Genomic DNA, 20,036 nt, shown 5'->3' on the forward strand with positions numbered 1-20,036 from the left:
CAAAAATCCTGTATGTCCTTGTGCAGGGCACAGACATTTCCCTCACCTCTCTCCTCTGCCTTTCTGCCTCAGAGAGCTTGCTGTCCCGTCATGCGAGGCTGACAGTAGGTCACTGGAAATATATCAAATAAAGAGATTACAGTGCTTATTTATTAGGCAAATACTTCCATTCTTTGGCAGCTTTTACTTTAGGGAATGTTCACATGGACTCTTATCTGAAGTCCAGGTGGTAGAGGGTTCCTCCTTGAAATCAGCTAAATCCGTGGCATTTTTGAGTATTTATTTTAAAAGCTTTACTTTGCAGACAAACAGTGGTAGACAGCGCTAGAGCTCTTATTTCTATCCACAAGCGAGTGGTTCAGGATGACACGGAGGAAGTTCTGTCACTTGATAGAAGTAGTTTAACACATACAGTACCCACTGGCAAGGCAGAATCTGCCTAGGGGTCAAACACCAGACGCAAAGACCAAATAAGAACTACAGTTCTGAAAGCGGTTTTATCCTACCCCCAATGCAAATTATTTGTTTGAAGAGAATTCTCTGCACTTTGCACAAACCAGTAGAATTTCCACAGTACTGAGACATTTAATTTAAAAATATAACATAGCTTGCAGAGCGTGTCATCTTAGATGTAAGCTTTCATATTTTCAAATACCACACATTGAAAATGCTTTTTATTTTTAAATGACGGCTCCAAACTTTTGTTTGAAAGTTACCAGCTTTCAAACTGACAGGGTAAGTGGGTCAAGTTATACAAATTCTGAGTATGTAAGATCTTGTCATTTCTAAAAGGCACTAAAAGTAAACCAGACCTGTTAAGCACCAGCCACTGTCACAGGCAAATCTTGGGTTAAAACGCCCTCATTTTTAATATTGTTTCTCTCTTATATTAAGAATATGCATCAACAAAGTTTCATAGTTTTACAGAATGTTCCTTCACAATTTCTTGATTTAATCTCTTCAGCCAATTTCACCTTTAAGAACTCTTCAGCTTGACAGACTGGATCCAGCTCTGGCTTTTAAGACACACTTTGCCATTTTCTGTGTCAGCCTTAATCCACTTGTCTGTTTCATTCTTTTGATTCATGTGACCTGGAAAAAAAAAAAAAAAAAGAGTTCTCTTTAGTTTAATTTGACACACAGTAAACATATCATCTTCACATTGTCTTTTTTTTCAGGCTCCCTGGAAATACTTACAAGACTTATTTGGTAGAATTTATACATTTTTAACAGGGGCTTCTGACATTTCATTCTTGATACAGTTTTTTGCATGAATCTCATTTCCCATAATATGTTATTACAACAAAGTTATGGCTTTTATTATATAGTACTGTAGTTTTTATTAGGGGCTAGGAAATATGTCTACATTAGACATTAAACTAAGTAATTTGAAAATTTTTCATCTTTATTGTAAACATGGAAAAGATACATGGGGAAGACCTGATTGTCCAGATGACCAGACACGTTGCTACTATTACTGCTTTCTTATGATAATGGGTTAAGAAAAAAACAACCCACCACCCTGAGATGTCTGTCGCCTCATTTGTTTCACATAAATGTAGTATGTGCGGTCATGCTCTGAAAAGCTCACTGTACAACAAACAAATGAGAAAGTTCAACTTACCCTCATTTTACAATTAAGAAACCAATGCCAAGAGAGAATAAGCGACCTTCCAAATCTATACAGAAGATTTATGACCAAATTGGGAATTAAACTGGGATCTTTTAAGTCCCAAATCAGTGCCTTTATCACAAGATCAACCTTCACTTTGGTTTATCTTTACAAAATATCTTTTATTATTACTTTAGCGTTTGTGTGACTGAGTGAATTCTAAGTTTAGAACTAATTTAAGCCTGGAATAGCATGAGGGATGGCAGGGAAGCAGATTCTGAAGAAACTTTGCAAACATGCTCTGCTCTGACCTGTAACACAGCTGAAGTTAAATTTTGGCCACGTCAAAACCAGTGGCGAAACTCCAACTGACATCACTGCTTCGGTTTCCACAACTCAAGCCTATGTGCCAGGACTTTTCAATAGCGTTTCAGCACTTTGGTACTTCGAAGTGAGATTAATTTAAGGTTATGGGCCAAACTCACATCAATTCACCAGCAGGCTGAGGTACTGTTTAGAAGTACGGAATTTTCAGAGGACGGAGTTCTCCCACTGAATGAAGAGACATTTCAGCGTCCTTTGTTATCAGACTACAACATGCCTTTAAGGATCTACGTCTCTGCACAATTTCTGCACTCCCGCTTGCTCCAGGCAGCGGCAGTCTCAATATCATTCCTACTGTAAGGCAGAACCCACAGTTCTGCTCCCCACCTAACTACGGACTTCGATCTATGATGAAGATCACAAAGTCAGACAAATGTGTCGTACGTGAAATCTGTTAAAATCTGAAGCTTCGATTCCTCAGAATGCTTTCCTGAATCATCGATTTGCGATAGTATTGTATCAGAGAATACAGAACAGAAATGAAAACAAGTAGGTAGCCCTTAAAACATTAAATCAGTCTGAATTTTAAACAGGAGATAGCCTCCAGGTGTCAAAAAAAAAAAAAAAAGAACCAAAAAAAGAGCGTAAAGGAAATTTCAGTTGATCCCTTAACAGAGTTGCAGAGCACTGAAGATAGAGCTTTTTTTTCCTAAGGAGAGAGGACACAATAAGTGTAGGGCAGAGATATTTCCAGAAAGTGCACATGGGAGTGCTTGGTCCCAGTTCCTCTCTCTCATGTTTTCATCACCATGGCTTCTACTGCCCTCCAGGGAACACACACCGAAGCACAGAATCAATCAGCCCTGTAAGTGAACAGTTTCACGCAGCTTACACCCTGCTACACTTTCGCTAAAAAGTTACAAGAAGTGTTTTGAAGGAGCACAGACACAAATTAGCAAGAGCTGTTTTAAAGCTCAGTTGTTGTCCGAGCTCTGTTTCTCATTTTGCATTTGCTATGTGAACTTAGAAAAATGTTTTGTTCCTTGTGCTTCTTTTGGAGATCTGCCTGTGAAGGGAATGCAGAAAATATCAAACTACCCACAGGAAAATGAGTGTCAAGTTCCACTCCCCAGGGACGAAGATCTTCAAACTATTTTAAGGTTATTAAGCTTATTGCCAGTAGCAGGTTCAAATCAAGCTTAAGATATTTAAATAGCTTTTTGTATGAGGCGCTAATCAAGCAACAAGGTTTAGTTGGAGACCTTTTGATGACAGTTTGGTCTTAACTGTACTCTCTGCCTGTACTCTGGATGCTGTGGGAATGTAAGTGGATTTTAAGGATGACTTTGCTAGCATGTTAAATCACGAAAGACAACAGCCTGCTGGATTAAGGAAAAGAAAGAGATTTAATTTCAAAATTCAGCAGTTGAGACAACAGCATGAGCTCAGGGGAAGATGCTCCATGGCCACCTTTTCAATTTAACGCCCAGGAAAAAGGGCTTTTTTTACCATATGTGGTGTCTAAAGGCAGAGAACCCCTTTGCAGGACTTCACGCAGTCAAGTACTGACTGTTTATTCACTTGCCTCCTGGAGACTGGAGAAGTTAGAGAGTGCTCTGTTTTCATATCATCAAACACATGAAGAGGAGCATACTTCAGATGTTTTTCACTGGCATTGTTAGGGCTGTGGTGTATCTCAAAAAGGCTGTGAACAGCTTGAGTTAAATGCAAGCTGAAACCAATAAAAATCTGCAGGATAGCATCTCATCTAATGCGTTTTATAAAAGTTGGATGAACTTTCTATTTGACTTGAAGGAATGTAATCTTTTCCAGATACAACCTGGGTCTTTGTTTGTTTTTTAAGATATTGCTTAAGGATCACAGCTTCACAGAGGGACAGTGCTTAGAGGGACACTGTAGAACAAAGCTCTTCCCACTCAATTGTAGTGGCAAAGAGTCAATAAAGATTGCTTCTAGGAAAGAAGGAAAGTTCTGAAGAAGTGCCTTGAGAACAGAGAAAACAGGGAGGGACACGGCAGCGGATAGTGTTACTCCTGGGATCAGAACCGTAACTCTGAATGCAACAGACCCAAGGCAGCTGCCCAGTGGGAGAAGGAGCGCTATGCTTGGGCAGCTGCTAAGTTTCAGAAAAAGCTGAAGTTTCAGCAGACTGACATAATACAAGCTCTTTCAGTTATTTCCCTTTTAAAGGCAAGTTGCTGCCTCACATTATGCACTGCCCCTTCAGCTGTGTTTGTATTTAACCCTGGAACTCCAGGCAGCTAAACACACAGACATTACCTTAAAGTAAACAATAACAAAGGCAGTTAAACACACCCCTAAAGCCTTGTACACAGCGTAGGAGACATGCAGTCAGCTCTCTCCTTGCACGCTGGCTTTCAAGCAATCCTACAGGGTAAGTCCACAGCACTTTACAGGCCGCTCTCCCGGTACTACTGGATAAGGAGCCATTATGGGAGCAGTGAGAAGTAAGTTACTCCTGAACGTAGGAAACGTGTCTAGATCCCCTGTGTTCCAGATGGGAATCCAGATCTAACCTCAGGCAAACATGAAAGTCTTATTGTTTGAGCGCACGCCGAAGTGAATGACTGTTGTAAGGAGAAAGGTGCTTCTCACCATGATCACCTGGAGAATCAGACAGGGTGAAAAGAATTGAAGTTAAGAGAAACCCAGAAAGTCAGAGATAGGAGAGTGGTATCAATGTCCATCTTTTCAAGGGAATTTGGTAATTAGACAGGCTGACTCTCTCCAGAGGCACACGAGGAGGAAGGCCATCTAAGGAGTTCCTAGTGATCAAAAGAATACTGGGATGCTGGATCAACCCATAAAGTAGAGGCAACATCTACCCGGAAACTTTCACAGGAGAAAAAGGGGTTACAGATTCCTCTCCATCCCCAGCATAGACATCTGAGGGAAGTCATAAGTTAACATGAAAGAGAGCCCTATTACCTGTGTGCATCGTCACCAGAATGCACGGCTCAGAGGAGCCACTGTTCAGATGGGGCTCAGCAAAGCCCTAGTGCTGTAGATGGGGTGGGATTAGCACCAGAAGCCAAAAACCCTGTTAACTGCTGCAACTATTGTTACACTGGATGAATCAGGGAGTAAGAATGTCTTGACTTAGGAGAAGACAATCATTCCCAACGAGTATTCCCCAAAAATACAAAGAGGGTGGTTTGCCAGCTTGAGAAAGTAAGAAGAGGGAGACACAATAACCCACAAAGACAGAATCTGCAGTCTGAGGAGCACCTGTGACACTGTGGGACTTTTACCAAGGAAACTCATGCAAGTGCTGAAACCCAGACGGAGTAAGTGACTGCCACAGTCAAAAGCTCACTCGGCACCAAGCAGATGGATGGCACCAGGTCAAAGGTTGCTGCTGGACATGAACTTGGCACTAGAACTGGGGCCAGGGATGGACAAAGATCTGGAATCAGATGAGTCCCTGGCACCACTCAGAGATGTAAGATTTACACAGTGAGAAGAAAGGGGTCATGTTCCGGACAATTGGATTTGGAAACTGACATTATCAGCTAGAAGGATCCAAAGACAGTCTGAACAATTGCAAGACTTTTTCCAGCAAGCTTACAGTTGTCAACACACAAGCTGGCAATGGCAGTGGGCAGAAGCATGCCCACTGGCTGCCTTCATCTAGTTCCCAAATTCATCCACCCACATGCCTCATGACCTGCTTTTGAGTTACACTGGTGTGGGTGGGAGCAGATGGTCACATCAACTTAGGACAATAAGAACAGGGCTGAAAGCGGCCTCTGGAGGATGCAGTGTATTTACCTGACGGGCTCGCCTAGCCTGTTCTTCACAATCTGCAGTACTGACACTCCTGTGGCCTCACCAGACAAGTCCTTAATACCAGAAAGTTTATCCTACTATTTAGCTAAGTTTTTTTGTACAGTAAAGTCAAATCATAGTTTCTAGTCAGATCACCAGTGGACAGAAAACAATTTTTTTCATCTCTGCGGCGATTTCTTATGTACGGGAGAAGTGCATCTCATCTTCGCTCAGCTTTCTTCTGACAAAAATGATGCTTTTTTCCAGTCTTCCCTCATAAATCATGTTTTTAGGCCTCTGATCATATGTTTTCCTTAGGAGTCTCTACATCCACATCCTTTTTGAAGTACAGTACTCAAAACTGGACACCTTCCAGCAAAGTATTACTAATGCCATGTAAAGCCAAGGGATTATTTTGAGTTGTACAGAACGGTCATGTTCATACACTGTTTATGTTTTGCAACTGTGTAACATTATTGTTTCCTGTTTACTGATGTTTTTATTAACTATTCCTCTTTTTGGGACCACACCACAAAGTACCTTTGTACTTTGAACTTAAAAGGACTTATTGGAAAAATGACTTAAAAAGCATATAAATCAAGATTATTTGAATTTTAACCCTGCCTTTCCAAATGTTTGTAACCCCTCTGGCATGACAGTCTCCTAAGCTCCTTTTCCACTTGAATATTTGACACTTTCTAGCCTGCTACTCTTCCTCTTACCATATATAGTTCCAGATACAGTTAGTGATCCCTATGGGCTTCTTAAATCAGCTGATTTAACAATACAGGCAGATCTGGAGACATGGGGAAGGTGCAGACATTGAGCACCAAGGACTACACAGAATCCTCTCTTCCTACCCGCTTTGCCGGGGAAAGGCAAAGAATGCCTTGACGCGATCGCCATCAGAAATTACTGGAGTTACTCAAGCAATCTCAAGCTAGACAGCTGGAGCAGCGCTCAGCATGCAAAATCTCTTTTTATAAGAGATTTCATTATACCATCCGTACTACTTTTAAGAGTGCCTACTGATGTCAATGGAAACAGATGCCTTATCCTTGTAAATTACTCTGAAGAGTAAACTCCCTGGCACTGCTCTCTAGTTCCTTCCCTTTCTCGGCAAGTGTCCCAATTTGCAGGAAAGTCTCTTTTTAGAAAGAGCAAAACACCTTTTCACACTCTCATCACTCTGCCTCTAGAGCACTCACTCCAGGCCTTCATCATCTTGCTTTGACTAAATCCCGCTCTATTCCTTGGCTACCTTGCAAAACCCTGGATGTGACAGCTTGTGGGATTGTAGTGTACTGACTTCCTCACTCAGCCTGGAAATGGGAGCAAGGTGATGACGTACACCATAACCGCAGTAACAGCAGCAGGGAAGGCTTTCCTAGAGCAGGTGACAGACTAGGTGCACGCTTACCCAAGTCACAGAACTCCACCCCATCTTCCCACTGGAGAGCCTCCTCCCTGACATCTCTCGCAATATTCCCAGAGGCAAGGAAAGCTTCCTGAAAGCAGCCAGTTCTTGTGTTATCCACATGAGAACCAGCCAGTTTCTGAAAATTCATCTATTTTTAAAGCAACCTTTGAGCTCAGAAACAAAAATCTAAACTGCCATGCTCTTGTGATACAGAGGGTTTTTTCCACTTGGCAAACTCCCTCTTCTCTCTCCATCTTATATTCCTTTAGTGGCAGCAGCAGGACAGTGACAGATTCTGTACCTAAAACTTCAAGAGTGGATAATGTTTTCATGATATAGAAGCAGTATTAAATGATTTTTAATTATTTCAGAATCTACTTGTACAAGAAAATTCTCAAATATCAACTTAGAGAAGAAGAGATTGCTGAGAATGAGGGGACGAGTGCTTGGCTTGCAGAAAGAATACACTGTCCCCATGGGATAAGGTAAAGAGAAGGACAAGAAGGACGCGTGTCCCTTGCCATGCCAAAGGAACACTACTGATTTGGCAAAGGAAGGGGAGGCACCATTTCCAGAAGGGTAAGAAAAGGAGCAAAGCAGATGTTAAAACCAACTACTTAATCTCTCTTCAGGTTTGTTCCTTCTTACTGACCAGTGAAGAAAAGGGAGGAGAGCGCTGCTACAAATCCTTAGTTACGTTATGTGAGATGAGAAAGCACTCAAAGCTAAATGCCAGGTATAAAGACAGATGAAGATACGTTATTTCAGGCCAGCACTAGTTTAGCTGAATCGTATCCTGCAGAAAATCCATTCCAAGGCCTATTTTTCATTCACCTTATTACAGATCTAACTTGATCATGACACATTTTTTTTTGTGCAATGCTATAACCTCTTTAAACAACTGAAAATCAGTGGCCTAATGCTGTTGCCTCTGCATAATTCTTGCAAATTTCCATGCCTTTGGAATTTTGTATATTTGATTGTTAACAAGATTTGATTGTTAATTGCCAAGATCACTTCCATACAGAATCGTGGTTGAAAAATTGCATCTGCTTCAGCGATGACTGTCCTACATAAACACTGACTGGGTCATGAAACTAGAGAAGCCATTCAGCTGTGTATATTGGAGACACCACTCCAATGTTTAATGTTGCCAGAGTAACGTGATGATCGAGTGGCTAGTGGTCCTCACTCACTGGGAGATGGGTTGTTTTACTGCTGAGGCGATTCATTCCATAGAGCCTTGCTGGAATCTGGGATCCTTCCACAGGTTTCTAGCCTGAGAACTTCCAACCATAGTTTTTTAAAAAATTGTATTTAATAACCACTAGTAAATTTAAAAGCTAATTACTGTTCAAGACAGGAAGAGATACACCTATACATTTCAAGACTACTACTTTATATAAGAAGGCTACATATTAAAATTTCATAAATACACTTCTAACATTTCCTGACTTTGAGATGATCATCTTACACGGTTAAGGAAAAGAAGTTTTGTGCACATTTTCTGGGGTTTAAAACCAAAGAAAAACCTCAAAGCCTCACCCAATCTGCTATCCTATCAGGTCACACTGACATAGCACGTTCAAAAACAAAGCTGGAGCCTTCAGACACATTACGTGAGTGTTTCCTCTTGAGCAAACTGTGTAATTGGTAACAGCAACAACTTCCAGATAGACACGTCTGGAGAGGAGAGAAATACACACCCTGACAATTAATTGTACAACTGTTTTCTAAAGCAGGAAACAGCCAGACTTGGGATTCCCGAGTTCAATTTTAAAGGCATTAGAAGAATGCTTCCAGTAATTGCAGGCACCTTTCCATGTACTCCATTCCTCCATACTCCAGCTTCTTCTGCTCTTCTCCTAGCTATCTCCCACCCATCATTTCTCAGCCTATCCTGCCCTGTTGAACATTTATACAGTACATTTATAAATATGCCATATACCCCTTTTACTTCCCCCTCCGATCCAATAGAGACAGACAGAGAAAACTTTTCATTATATTTTTAATAGACATTCCCTAGCAATTTATTATATGTGACTGTCTAAGCCAACAAAGCACTGGGTCAAATTCAGCCCTGGATTATCTCCTACAAATTTCTTGGAATAATGCTGAGGATGAATTTGGCTCTCAGACATTTGTTAAAGAAGCAGTTGTTTGCATTCACAACCCATTTACCAAACAAAATGAAAAAGTCATCTAGTAACATGGGGAGTACAATGGCACAAGCAAACATTTGAACCTGAAACAGATGAAATAAGAAGCCAAGAGCAATAAACTCATAAGGAAACATAGATGCCTTTGACTAAGGCCAGACAGACGTTTATTGGAAGCCAAGATTAGTAAGCCTTACCACTTATAGTTACGTGATCGTCTTTGGAGGCACTCTGTGTTTCTTTTAACTGGATCTCTGAGCTCACATCCACTTTTCTTCCAGATAACTGTAAATAGGCTTTGAGAGAGGCAGGTACCTTGACTGTAATTGAACCTGGTATAGATTTAAATGAAAGCAAGTTAGTTTAGCATTGAGATCAAAGCATGAAACAGGCAATTATTTAGCTAACTTGAATCAAATTGTCATTTGTTTGGTTGTTGTTTTATTTTTTAAGAGCCTTCAGACACAGTAACCTCTCTTTTGTCTCTTAAAGGATAAATGAAGATATCTTCATTTATCATAACCAGAACACTGTATGTCACATCTAGAAAGTGGTGTCACATTACTTCTTTGGCAGAGATGAAAATTACCATTGAAATATATTGCTAGCAATAGCTCTTGCCACAGGATCTTATTACCAGAATGATCAAGGGAAGCGAATCTAAGAGAACTCACAAGTATTAGGACTTTAGTTTCATCTTGTAGATGCATATTTACACTCCTGAACAAGGAGAGGGGATCAGATTTGATGGTTAATCCAGGCACTGCACGGCACATTGTGAGAGAATGCTGAGATGCCCCGTACATACCATGAATGCTACCAGTGTCTTTGCTTTCCTGCACAGGGCCAGCTGTTCACATCCTGGGACAGATGCAGTCTCAAAAGTGACTAACCCGTTTAGACTATGTATCACTAAAATGTAAACTACTACCAAAATTGCAGCTTCGGTGGCCCACAATTCTACCCTTGAGATTAGAAACAGAAATTCTGTCTTCTACTTCCCCTAAATATGTGCTTCTACGAATCAGACTGACAGTACATGCTGGGTCCCCAACCTGCCCATGTTACTCGTATTTGGAATTACTCAGTCACAATGTTTGGAAGCTGCATCCTACACATTAAAACAAAACTTAACCAAAATTCAGGATACACTTTCTATAGATGTACTCCTTAGGTTTTTTCCAAATCCAACATTCACTTTAGAAAAAATATAAAAAAGTTTCTTTAAATACACCCCAGAAGCTGAAGCAGAGCATGATAAGGGAACTGATATTATAACAACCAAGTAGCAGTCATAAAGCAGCCCTGGCTTTGCAATTTGAATTCAGCAGAATCACGTGCCTGTGACAGTCCTGATAAACAAAGAACTGTCAGTATAATTTAAGCCTAAATTTCGCTGGATACGCAAAAGCCTTAGAACAAGAAAGGGAAAAGGTCTTCATCTTTGGGTCCTCCTTGGAGAATTGCTCAGTAATATGACTCAAAAGCCAACACACATGCAGCTAATTTATCACAAATGGGACATTTTCTATGCTGCAGCTGTCAGCAGTTTCTCTGACTTTACAGAGTAAATGAAAACAGAACTTCATCAACTTTGCCTTTACTAAACTGTGCTGCCAGAAGAGATGTCAGGCAACGATTTGAAAATAACATTAATTAGATTTTATGAAATACATTCCTCTTTGCTACTAATTCAAAGATATGTAACTTAGTATTAAGTGATTCAAAAGGTAACTAGAAAATAATACAAAAATCAATTTATTTGCACCAATGGAACCAGAATAGCTTGCACAGAATGGCACAAAGCGTTTCTTTCATTATTCCCCTTCTGAGTAATTGCTAGGTTTTAATCGGGCACAGGCATTGTCTCACAGACAAGGAGAGAAGGGTACCAAATGCCATCTTCATTTAAACCACCTGAAGTGTCTGACATGATAGTAAAGTCAACTATAGAAATGCTATAGTCTTTTTTTTTTTTTTTTCTTTTTTCCCCCCTCAAAACTAGGACTAACAAGATGTATTCAGGGCTTCTATTTGCCATTCAGAAGATATTACATTGTAAAACTATGACTCCAACTTTAGGAGTGGGTTTTTAATTAAGAAATTAAATTCTAGTGAGTAATCAGGAGAAAAAAGGAAGAATGGTTGAGTAAGGCCCTCTCATCTTTGTTTTTCTGCCTTCCAATTTCAATAATGGGAAGTTTCACCAGGAAAAGGCAGGAAAAAGAAATGTAAACATGTCATGGGTCTCACTCTGCACATACATATATCAGACCATGGAGTAAACTGTGCTCAAGGCAAAGTGAAGATTGTAATCCATGTCAACTCTGCAGAATTCTGCTGGGTAGATTGCCAGGAAAAAGACAAAGTATTGAAAAATAAAATAAAAAGTAATCTGTATCATTGACCCTTACAGAGTTTACTGTATTATAAGTATTTATACACATTTTCTAATAATGAGGTATAAAAAGAATGTAGATAGCCAACAATCACAAACTCGTTTTTTCCAGACAGATTTTCCAAACAAAAAACCCCCTTAGCTCCTTTTCTTTTACATCATAAGCTGCCACAAAAAAAATATTTGTTTTAGTTTGCTAACCTTTCTGGGATTTCAGATCCACTTTTCTTAATTGACTGACATAAACATCTATTGCCCCATGATGTGTAGAAGCTTTTAGACTTCCATCTGATGAATCTGAAAAAAGAAAAAAGAAAATAAAAGAACTTGGGTATCATTCACTCTTTAAATAAGAATTTGCTAGAATCTTTGTACTTTGAACTGATTTTGTCAATCCTTCTGTGTTTGAGAAGTATCTTATATTCATTTACTGAATACCAGCCTTCTCTTAGAAAACCAGGTTCCTGAACAAAACTTCTCTCTCCCAGTCCAGAATCGCAGCACACGCTGGTCCCAAGGCCACAGCAGCTGCTGGAGGACTTGTAGCATCTACAAGGCCTCAACAACACTCCCCTCTTTCTAAGGATGGGTTCGTCTTTGCGTGAAGATCAAACAAAATCTGAACGGTAGGATCTATTTTAGTTTCCGAAAGAGTTCATTTGCTCAGACTCCACACAGGGAGAACTTTACCCAGGAAGGCTGCCCCACACAAACAACAAGCAATTGTGCACTGTAGCATCCGTGTAACAACACAGAACCACCATGTTATCAGGCTTTGTAGAGTCTTATTCACTACAGCTGAATTTTAAACAAGTGTTTGAGATAGCTATTGCACATTAATATACATATTAAAGTGCGCATTTGTTCTTTGCCCTGGGATAGACACACCTACATTTTTTCTATACCTTATTAGCTGAAATTTATGTTAACAAAACTTTCTGAAGAAGTCTTTTTACAAATGGAAAACCCTTAAGAAGCCTTAATTGTGTATGTGGTAGGTAGCCTTTAATTACTTGCAATATATTCCAGTTTTAAATACACAAGTTTCCACAATATTACAATGAAGTCCTGAAGAGCTAACATTTGAACTACTGAGGAGACCTGTAGTTGATAAAGATTGCAAAGATATTATGAAGTGACTCTAGAGAAGCATAAAAAAGTTACATATGCATGTGAGCAAAAGGCAGTCAGTGAAACAGCTTTTTAGACCCACTGCTAGAAATGAAAGTATTGGCAAGAAATCTCGAAATACTGATAGAGACTGTTTTTCTTAGTTTCCAGATGTGCATAGAAAAAGAAACACAATCAAACTTTCAAAACTAGCTAAAATAACAAAGTGAAATCTGAATGAAACTTCCCATTTTAAAATGTAAAAAATCCTTAATGAGAGAATGAAGTTGATTAATAACAACGAGGTTGTCTAGCATTAATGCCTCAAGCTTGCCATAGTTTTAACTCTAAATACACTTATCTGGAACTTTTCGGATACCAGATCTCAAGCACAGATGTGGAAGATCAGCGTATTACATACATACATAGAAAGGGATTATTCTCCCACAGCTAAAACCTATTTCTTTGAATGCGAAAATAATTAAAGAAGTAGAGAATCTGTATTTAGTCACCTGAGAACCTGAGACTGTCTTTGACTAAACAAGAAAACAGTAACTATTAGAATTGGATGGGAATGTTTTTCCCATCTCAGTAGATTGCGTTAAAGAAGTTCTGTTTCAAATCTGAAGGCAATAAAATCAACTCTTTGTTAACCGAAATTAATGAACTGGGAAAAAAGTTTTGCTTGTGTAAATCACAATGAAACATTTTATTGACAACTTTTAAAAACGTTTGTAAGTTTGAAAATGAAAGTGGTTGAAACAGGAAAAAAATTAAATTAATCAATCTTTTGAATGAAAATTTTTTGTAGTGAGAAATCAACATTCTCATGTAAAAGCTACTTTTGCAGATATTTCAAATCAAATTTAGTAGCTGCTAATCACTGAGACTCCACATAACCCTGACAGAGATTTTGTTGGCAACAGACACAGGAAATATCCAGCCTCTGACTCCTCTCCTCTAAACAAAACATGCAATTGGTTCCTTCATCTGCACTATGAAGGAAGGCGTCTCCTGTGTTAGGACAGCGACCATCTCCCAGGAGAACAACCGCCACTGGTCTGTGCAACACCAGCAGCTGACCGTACTTTAGAGGGACAAATGTTTATTCAGTAAATCCTTCCTCTTCCCACCCTTCAAATGCAAAGCCAGCTCTTGTGAGATTCTTCACAGCGGGAAGGTGCCTTTCACAAATCTATTAGCCCCACTTCGAGACTGAACATAGAGTTCCTTTCTAGATTTTAAAATTTTATATTTTTTTTTATGTGTACACACAAAAAAAAAGAATTCCAATTTCCTGAGAGTGACTGGATTCTGTTTGTAGATGGCATAAACAGCATAAAGGATACAGGAAGTGGGCAGTAGGCATAGGTTCACCAAGGCACAGATTTACCTTGAAAGTGAAAAACCCAAACCAACCCAAAAGACAGTTTGAGGGAAAGCAGAACACTGTTTCTGACTTGCCAGATTTTGAGTCCCAGAGTACACCACTCGACAGAAGTTTTACAGCAGAAGAAAATACAGCAAAGTTTCAAAAACACTGAGAACCTCAACAGCATTAACTAAACACTGAAGCTGACAGTACAATACCTGTTTAGCGTTGTTCTGCGGAAATAACGCGAGATATATTTTATGGAAACAACTAAATATGATTAATAGGAAGAATTTTATGGGTACGATATTAAATACAAATGCTTAGATACAAATAAGAATTTCAAGAGATGTAAAGCTGTTCGTCACTTCTGCAAAGTCTATTAAATTTTAAGTTTTGTGTCTGTAACTCTAAACAAATGAGAAGGGGGGGAAAAATGGAAAATTAATTAAACCCAGCAAAGATGAGATTATGTAATAAAAAAGGCCAAATTTAAGTAAATAAACAAATACTTTGACAAGAAAAATGACCCTACATTAGGTAACACAATCTGGTAGGACAGGATACATAACTGAAATAATAACGGAGACAATACACGTTTTACAGTTATGACAGACCAAAACTAAGGCAATTTCTTGTTAAATATTCACTCAGTGTTAGCTGACACCAATGCAAGTAACTGAAGGTAAAAACAAGAGTGCATAGTTTGAATTGAGAGTTTGCTAAGGACGGACAATTAAAGGGGAAATACAAGGATGAATCTTCTACTGGAAAGAGAAGAGATGGTCACTCTTGAACAGCTTCAGCTATTTAACGATTTACTAGTACAGAAAAAAAGCTATGAAGCAAGATGTTCTTGACACAGTTTTTGTTAAGCTTTATGAAAAATAAGTTTTCCACCACAGACACCAGCTATACTAGGCTTTATAACTCAAAAGAAGAATTCTGACTCTGGTCCCAAATAGGCAAACATGTATGTGCTCAGGATCAAATAGAAGCAGTGTGTTCTAACAAAGATACTAGTTGTCATTTGTTAAGAAAAGTCAAAATAAGTTACAAAGACTGATATGTGAAGTAAGTAGTATGCTGAAACTAGATTAAATAGCACACAAGTAATGTCCGTAATTCACTTCTCACGGAATAACATTAAAAATAACCTTACAGAACAAACAAAAATTGGTGTTTTTTTTTTTCCAAAACAGTCCATTATTTGTGTGTAGCCAGTACAGCTTGAAGAATGAGACATAAGTCACATAACTTGAGAAAGATTATACAATTAAAGATCACTGAAAAGCCCACAAAAGTGATAAAACTTAAATATTATTTGCAACATTTATTATCTCCTCATCCTTCATTTTATAAGGCCAAGTACTGAAGACAGGAATAAACACAAGTGATCTTTCCTCAATCTAAGCAAGAAAATATTTACTTTTCCTAATAGCACATAATGACTGATCTTGCTCACGTTAAAATCAGTGACAAAACCTGATTTCAATAGGAAAGCACAAAATGATTTGGTTAAAGATAGAAGAAAGTGTAAGATTTCACCATGTGAGGAAGATTTAATTCCTACTCATATGGTTACCTACTATTGTTTGTTGATAAAGACTGGTCAATTGTCTTGTTTTAGTTTATTGTTCTAAAACCATCACATGAAAAATATTATGAAAACCTGAAATGTAGATATTAAATAGACTAATTACACATGCTACTAAAAAATCATTAACAATCTTTACTGTACTCATCATTTAGACCTGGCAAAACAAATGATGTAACACAGAAAGCAAAGAAATCTCTCATAAAAACAATTCCTTTGCTAACTAAATTGTCCAGGTTATCCTTTTAACCTCTAAATGATCTATTTTCTACCTTGATTTTAAAGTTATATCCATTGGTTTTAAAGGCTGTAGTCTCTTTTGGGTAACTTATTCTGTTCCCAAAAAAATCATTACATGCCTCAATCCTGCAACATAATACAAGGTACCAAGTAGAACGTCACCTGGATAAGCCTCTGACCTACTGTATATCAAATGGGATCTTTCCCTTCAAAGATCTATCTACACTGTCCATATCTATGCATCTTCTTCTACAGACTACATCAAACTGGTTTAATCATCCCTGCAAACCAATTAGCTATAGGTCTCTACTATTTTAGATGTTTAAGAGACTAATGTGGTGGAACTTCTGAAGAGATACGTGCGTCTCCTCAGGAACATGACTGTCAATAATATGAAATCCCCACAAAACCTCTTGTGGAAGTTTCACTAAATTATGTAAAACTGCTTACCTGTAAGCCGCAAGTTTGAGGCCAGTGACTAGCAGTGACCTCCAGGGTCAATACTGGGCCCAGTCTTGTTTAACATCTTTGTTAATGATCTGAATGATGGAGCAGAGCGTATCCTCACCAATTTGCTGACTAGGACAAGTACCTCATATGCCAAAAGGTCATGCTGTCATCCAGAGGGAACTGGACAGGCTGGAGAAATGGACTGGCAGGAACCTCATCAAGTTCACCAAGTAGAAGTGCAAAGTACTGCACAGGAACAACCCCAGGTACCAGTACATGCTGGGAGCCACCCAGCTGGAAAGTAGCTTGGCAGAGAAGGACCTCAGGGTCCTGGTGCGAAAGCAAGCATGGGAACCCCATGTCAAAAAAATTACGGGTCTGTCATTGGCAGAACACAGAAGAACATAAAGTTCTGAGATACAAGCTTGGAAGACAAAGGACACTTAAAACGAGAGCCAGAACATTAGCATACTTCAAGCAGATGGCAGAGACAAGATCAATAGAACTAATTGCTATTAAAGAGACAAGTGTGAGCTGTACTTTATGAATTACAGTAAATACCTTTAATGGAATTCCGCAATGAGGTTTTTTAATTTAAAAATTCCCTAGATCACTATTGAAAACTAAATTCTTAAGACAACACTCAGAGATGCAGCATTACTTATAAATACGCTAGAGTAATTTATTGTTTTATTTTTCAGTTATCCAAAACTGTCTTAAATACTCTAGTTGTTTTCCATAATTGATTCCCCCCCTAAAAAAAGTACTTTCGTGTTTTGTCTCAGTACTAAGGCATTGCCTTATTACAGCACACTCTCATCGCAAAGGAGGATCTCAGACACTTCAGTTCACTTTCATGTCAGGACTATACTCAAATTTATGGTTTTGAAAAATTTGAAATGCTCTTAATTGTTAAGTTTCTGTTGATTTGAGTGAGCATCACAGCAAGTCACTGAAGCCTTTAGGTCCTCTAGCGTGGGTTACTGAAGAAAGAAATTAGAGGAATAAGGCAAACTGACACCGGCATATTTAAAAATATGTAAATTAAGAGTCTCTTGGATTTCAACATGCAGTTTTCCTTGCTAGACTAAGTCCCTGCTGCCCACGAGCTGGTTAAGGCTGTTTCTTCCCCTCTGAAATGACACAACCACCATAAGCTTTATCATTTCTGACTATGCCAAACACAGAAGATTCATTTCTTCAATACATAATTGGGTTAAACATAAGTAATCCAGTAAGGAAAAACAAGGTTTTTTTGAGCTGGTAGTGGAAAATTTGGCTTGGCAGCAGAGTAGAGAATATATAATCAGGCCATACCAACAACATTGAGAAATAAGCACATTCTAGCAGGACCGAACACGAGCCAGCAGTACGCCCTGGCAGAAAAGAAGTCCAACAGCATCCCTGGCAGCGTTAACTGGAGCATGGCCAGCGTACCAAGGGAAGGGATTATCCCCCTCCACTCAACACTTATTAGACCACACCTGGAATACACCATCCAGCGTTGGGGCTCCCAAAAATAGCGAGACAGCGATAAACTGGAGCTAATTCAGCAGAGAAGCACCAAGATCGTTGGGGTGTGGAGAACCTTCCCCATCAGGAGAGGCTGAGGAATAAGGGCTTGCTCAGCCTGGAGAATGGACTGCTTCAGGACCTGATGGAGCCTCCTACTATCTGTGAGGAGATGATCAAGAAGACAAAGCCAGGCTCCTCAGAGTGGTGTGTAATGGGACAACAATAGACATAAGCTGAAACCAGAGGGTTTCAGTCTGGATAGAAGCAATAATCTTCTTCACCCTGAGGACAGTCAAGCAGTGGAACAGTTTGCCCAGAGAGGCTGTAGGCTGTACCCTTGGAGGTTTTCAAGACCACAGGATAAAACCCTAAGCAACCTCACAGCTGGCATGGCTTTGAGCAGCAGGTTGGAGACTAGCGACTGCTTGAGCAGGGGACCGAACAAGATGACCTTCAGAAGTCCCTTCCAACCTCAACCGTTCTATGATCCTGCAGCTTCCTGAGGTCTCTTCCAACCTGAGCTTTCCTATGAATTTGTTGAATGAAAACTTGAAAGATTAAGCTAGTTCTAAAAAACAAAGTACTCCATTACTTTTTGTAAGATAATTCAGATTTCTAATGACTATTTTAAGTAGTAACTTAAACTAGAAGTAAAGATAGGTCTGGTTGTTTTAAATTAAGAAGTCATTGAAAACCCATAGAACATTTGTTAGATGTAGGAAGCTTCTAGTGTAGGGCTGGAAAACAATTTGTCAGTGACTAACAAAGCTCACAATATAGAAAAACAAAAAAGGAATAATTCTTACTTTCATATTTTAACAATATCAGTGTCAAACACTGCCATATGCCAGACACTTAAAAATTGGACAGAATTTTGGATAGTCTTCAAAAAATAAAAATAGATTTACATAAACAAGCAATACCAAAATAAAAAAACGCAACAAATAAAACTATTTTATCTATAATAAAAAAAGGTAGAAAATTAAAGGGAGTGAGAGACAACAGCATTCGTTTCCTGTTTTAATGCAGAATTATACAGTAATAAGAAACTGTCAATATAGTCGTCGTATTTTCCCCAAAATATTTAGAAAAAAAATCCAGCACTCTCAACTCAAGTTTGACTTGTAAATAAATCTCTCAAAAGGAAAGGATACAACCCCCAAATCTAGAGGTGAATGCATTTTTTCAGTTAATCGATAAAATTTTGCCTCCAGCAAAATAAATAATTACATCCCTATGAAAACCCAGCCAAGGAAGTTGGAAGATCCGAGTTGTTCTTCCTATTTCTATCAGCAAATCCCTGTCAGGTCTCTGGCAATCCAACAAGTAATCTTGCAGCATAAATTTCTCATACACAAAAACTTTTACCTTAAAACTTTACATTTTCTTTCTCAAGTTGTTAGAGTTGAACCGTCGGATCTTAAGAGTCTTTTGCCTTTGGAAAAATTCATAGAAGTCTAAAGGATTTTTAATGCTCTTTAAGAAAAGATTAAGTCTAACTAGTGCTTTCAGAACTAAAATCTGAAAGATACAGTTTATTCAACTCTAAGACGTATACTAATGTTTAAGCTGAACCTTGTTAATTAAGGAAAACAATTATCATCTGTTGATGGAAAAACCTACCTCCTATGTTAAGAAACCTTTATTTAAACACTCTTCATACTCTATGAGTTTATTTAACAGAAGGAAAAACAGACCAGCAAGCTTAATTTAATCCTGTGGTTTAATGACTAACTCATAAGAATATGTATTGCATTCATTTTCCAGGAATGTTAATATAGATTGCTTAGAAAAATAAGAGTTGTAACAGTACAGATCATCCCTGAACAATGCTTAAGAAGTGACTATAGTTACTACCATTAGCAAAAGTCTTTGAGATTTGGAGCTATAGCCAAGTTTATTTACAGAAGGGGAAAACCTTCTACGTACATTTGTGAGACACTGAGCCTTGTCTATGATTCTGTTACTTCAATTTTCTGCCATAGAAATAACCAGAATTTGAGTTTCTCGCTTTTATGTTGATGTACTA

General features: G+C 38.7%; 1 protein-coding gene across 1 annotated transcript in view; it reads right to left on the reverse strand.

The window, feature by feature from the left end:
• Nucleotides 1-478: 478 nt before the first annotated feature.
• Nucleotides 479-20,036, reverse strand: part of FAM185A (family with sequence similarity 185 member A) — a 47,058-nt gene continuing 27,500 nt past the window's right edge. Inside the window, exons 6-8 of the mRNA XM_063323507.1 lie at nt 11,925-12,020; nt 9,523-9,657; nt 479-1,092 (exon numbers count right to left, since the gene is read on the reverse strand). Coding sequence (XP_063179577.1) covers nt 977-1,092; nt 9,523-9,657; nt 11,925-12,020 — 347 coding nt within the window. The 3' untranslated portion in view covers nt 479-976. The remainder of the gene's footprint in view (nt 1,093-9,522; nt 9,658-11,924; nt 12,021-20,036) is intronic.

Source organism: Chroicocephalus ridibundus, chromosome 1 (genome assembly GCF_963924245.1).
Source record: "Chroicocephalus ridibundus chromosome 1, bChrRid1.1, whole genome shotgun sequence".
Lineage (NCBI taxonomy): Eukaryota > Metazoa > Chordata > Aves > Charadriiformes > Laridae > Chroicocephalus > Chroicocephalus ridibundus.